This window comes from Galeopterus variegatus, unplaced genomic scaffold (assembly GCF_000696425.1).
Source record: "Galeopterus variegatus unplaced genomic scaffold, G_variegatus-3.0.2 Scaffold108, whole genome shotgun sequence".
Classification (NCBI taxonomy): domain Eukaryota; kingdom Metazoa; phylum Chordata; class Mammalia; order Dermoptera; family Cynocephalidae; genus Galeopterus; species Galeopterus variegatus.
This window is the reverse complement of record NW_007726219.1, coordinates 998419-1000973: the sequence shown is the minus strand read 5'-3', so window position 1 is coordinate 1000973 and position 2555 is coordinate 998419. Positions and strand designations below refer to the sequence as shown.

At 50.8% G+C, this 2555-nt stretch overlaps 1 protein-coding gene across 1 annotated transcript in view; it reads left to right on the top strand.

The window, feature by feature from the left end:
• Positions 1-2555, top strand: part of MLPH (melanophilin) — a 53024-nt gene that overhangs the window by 26085 nt on the left and 24384 nt on the right. The window contains exon 6 of the mRNA XM_008586091.1: positions 1037-1092. Within this exon, the coding sequence (XP_008584313.1) occupies positions 1037-1092 (56 nt within the window). The remainder of the gene's footprint in view (positions 1-1036; positions 1093-2555) is intronic.

Below are 2555 nucleotides of genomic sequence, written 5' to 3'. Positions count from 1 at the left end.
GTGTAGCAAGGGTTATCTTTTGTCCAATTCCCAATAAGTTCCTTATTTCTATCTGAGACCTCATCATCCGCATGGCCTTTACTGTCCACATTTCTATCAGCATTCTGCTCGCCATCACATAAATCTCTAAGACATTCCAAATTTTCCCTCATCTTTTTCTTTCTTCTAAGTCCTCCAAACTCCTCCAACCTTTGCCCATTACCCAGTTCCAAAGATGCATCCACATTTTCAAGTATCTGTATAGCAACACCCCACTTCTCTGGTACCAATTTTCTGTTTTAGTCTGTTTTGTGTTGCTATAACAGAATTACCTGAGACTTGGTAATTTATAAAGAAGACAGGTTTATAGGGCCGGCCCGGTGGCGCACTGCTACAGTGCGCTGCTTGCCGCGCTCCCGCCGAGGGTTCAGATCCCACATACAGACCGGTTCCCGCTCACTGGCTGAGCGAGGTGCGGGTGCGACACCGAGGGTTGCGATCCCGTTGCCGGTTGCGGTGCAGGTGCGACACCAAGGGTTGCAATCTCATTGCCGGTCACGAAAAAAGACAAAAAGGAAAAAAAAAAAAAAGGAATACCCGCCAAGGGCTGACTGGCCACACGGCTCACCACGCTGTGTGGGCGGGACACGTAGCCTTCCCAAAGTGACCGGGACCACGCTCACCTGACCAACCATCCTGACCACTGAGTCCAACACTGCCCCTGGGGACCAGTGGAGCGGGTCCCATATGGGTGCCACCGCCTCTGGCCCACAGTTGGCTCACAACTGTTAATCGGAAAATCTTTAAGTGCTGAGAGCCTAAATTTGCTCAGTTTAATTTTGTTGTCAGAAGTTTTGCTTCGACATGAAATCCCCGAGTCGCTGTCTTTTCCTGTGCCCCGAGGGAGTGTGTACACAGGTCCGGGAGTTCATGCACCTTATTAAAGCCGGCGAATAAGATGACAGAGGCCGCGTGCAGCCAGCCTGCAGGGAAATCAGGCTGACGGTCTGCTGGGAAATCTGTCCACCTTCCATCTTTCCTCTTCATTGTGTTGTAGGGGCCACAACCTCATGATCCTCATGCTGATTAGGACCCTGGAGGCTTGGGGGAAAGGTGGGGTTTTACTTCCCCTGAAACAATGGTCAAATGAGTCTACAGTGACCAAGTCATAGGACCAAGACTGGACAGGCTTTTATTTCCTCCCGTGCCCTCAAGTCACCTGACCACATGGTCGGGAGGCAGGCAGGAGGCAGAGGCCACGACAGGCCATCTAATGCTAATGCTGAGAACAGGCGCCGCGGAGCTGGGGAGGCCTGAGTTTGGAGCCCAGCTCCGCCCTCCCGTCTCATTGACCTCACACGCTTTTCCTTCACATGTCAGCAGTGAGCGTGGTAAGAGAGGATTGTGTTAGAATTTAGTTGGCAGTGTTGGTACTTTCTTCATAGCGCAGAATATAATCTACGAGATTTAATGAAATACGGTATGCTATTGGATCACAATGCTCAGCCTCTCTGTGCCTCAGTCTCCCCGTTGTACAAAAGGGGTTAATCGTGCCTAGCTCTTCCCGTTGTTGTAGGGATTAAATGAGATGGCTGTTATCTGTTGACTTGCTGCACAACAAGTTATCACAGATTTAGTGGCTTAAAACAACACACATGTGATCTCACGTGGGGTCAGGCATGGGGCAGGGTTGAACAGATTGCACAGGTCTCCCAGGCTGAGACCAAGGTGCTGGTGAGGTTTGGGCCCTCTGCCAAGCTCATCCAGGTTGCTGGCAGAACCCCGGGTGCCAGCGTGGCCCACTGCACATCAAGTGCAGAAATAGCGTGCACAGCCTTTGCTTTCTGGGGATGCCTCGTGTGCGGCGCCTTCTGCGTGAGGGTCAACCCTAAACACTCCTCTTCCCCCACCCTGTCTCCCGTGTTGCTGTGTGTGATACCATCCAGGCCAACTGGAGGCGTGGGTGGGTAATTTTTGGTGAAGACTTAGTGATCGTGAGCTCACCCACTACCCCCCCACTGAAGCCCAGGAATCAGCATTTTAAGCCACTCTGTAGGGGACTCCTGCCCACAAAAGTCTGCACAAATCCAGCGGTCTAGAATGAAAACAGTGTGGGAAGACTTCCTGATGTCACCACGCTGAGGGAAACTTCTCAGGGCCCCCATCTGCACTCCATGTGTCTGGAATTTGGTGTTATTTGCAATTTGGAATTTGAAATTAAATTACATTTGCTTTGCAAACATGCAAAGGATGTCAATTCCTTAAGCCCCACCTTGAGCACCAGGCAGGGCCTCTGTTTCCCTGAAGACCTTTGTGTGGGGACATGGAATCTGCTCCATTCTTGTCATGACTTCAGAATCTCAGCCTCCAAACATCAAAAGAATTTAATTATGTCTTCGTTGTCTTTGGTCTCTCAATTTTTTCCATTGGACAAAACACGTCCATTGGCTTCCACCTTTTCCCTCCGAATAAGTCAAACCTGCTCTTACTCCAAAGGGCCGAAGGTCACCAGGAATGAGCAGCTCCCCTCCCAGTACCTGGCCGACGTGGACACTTCTGATGAGGAAAGCGTCCAG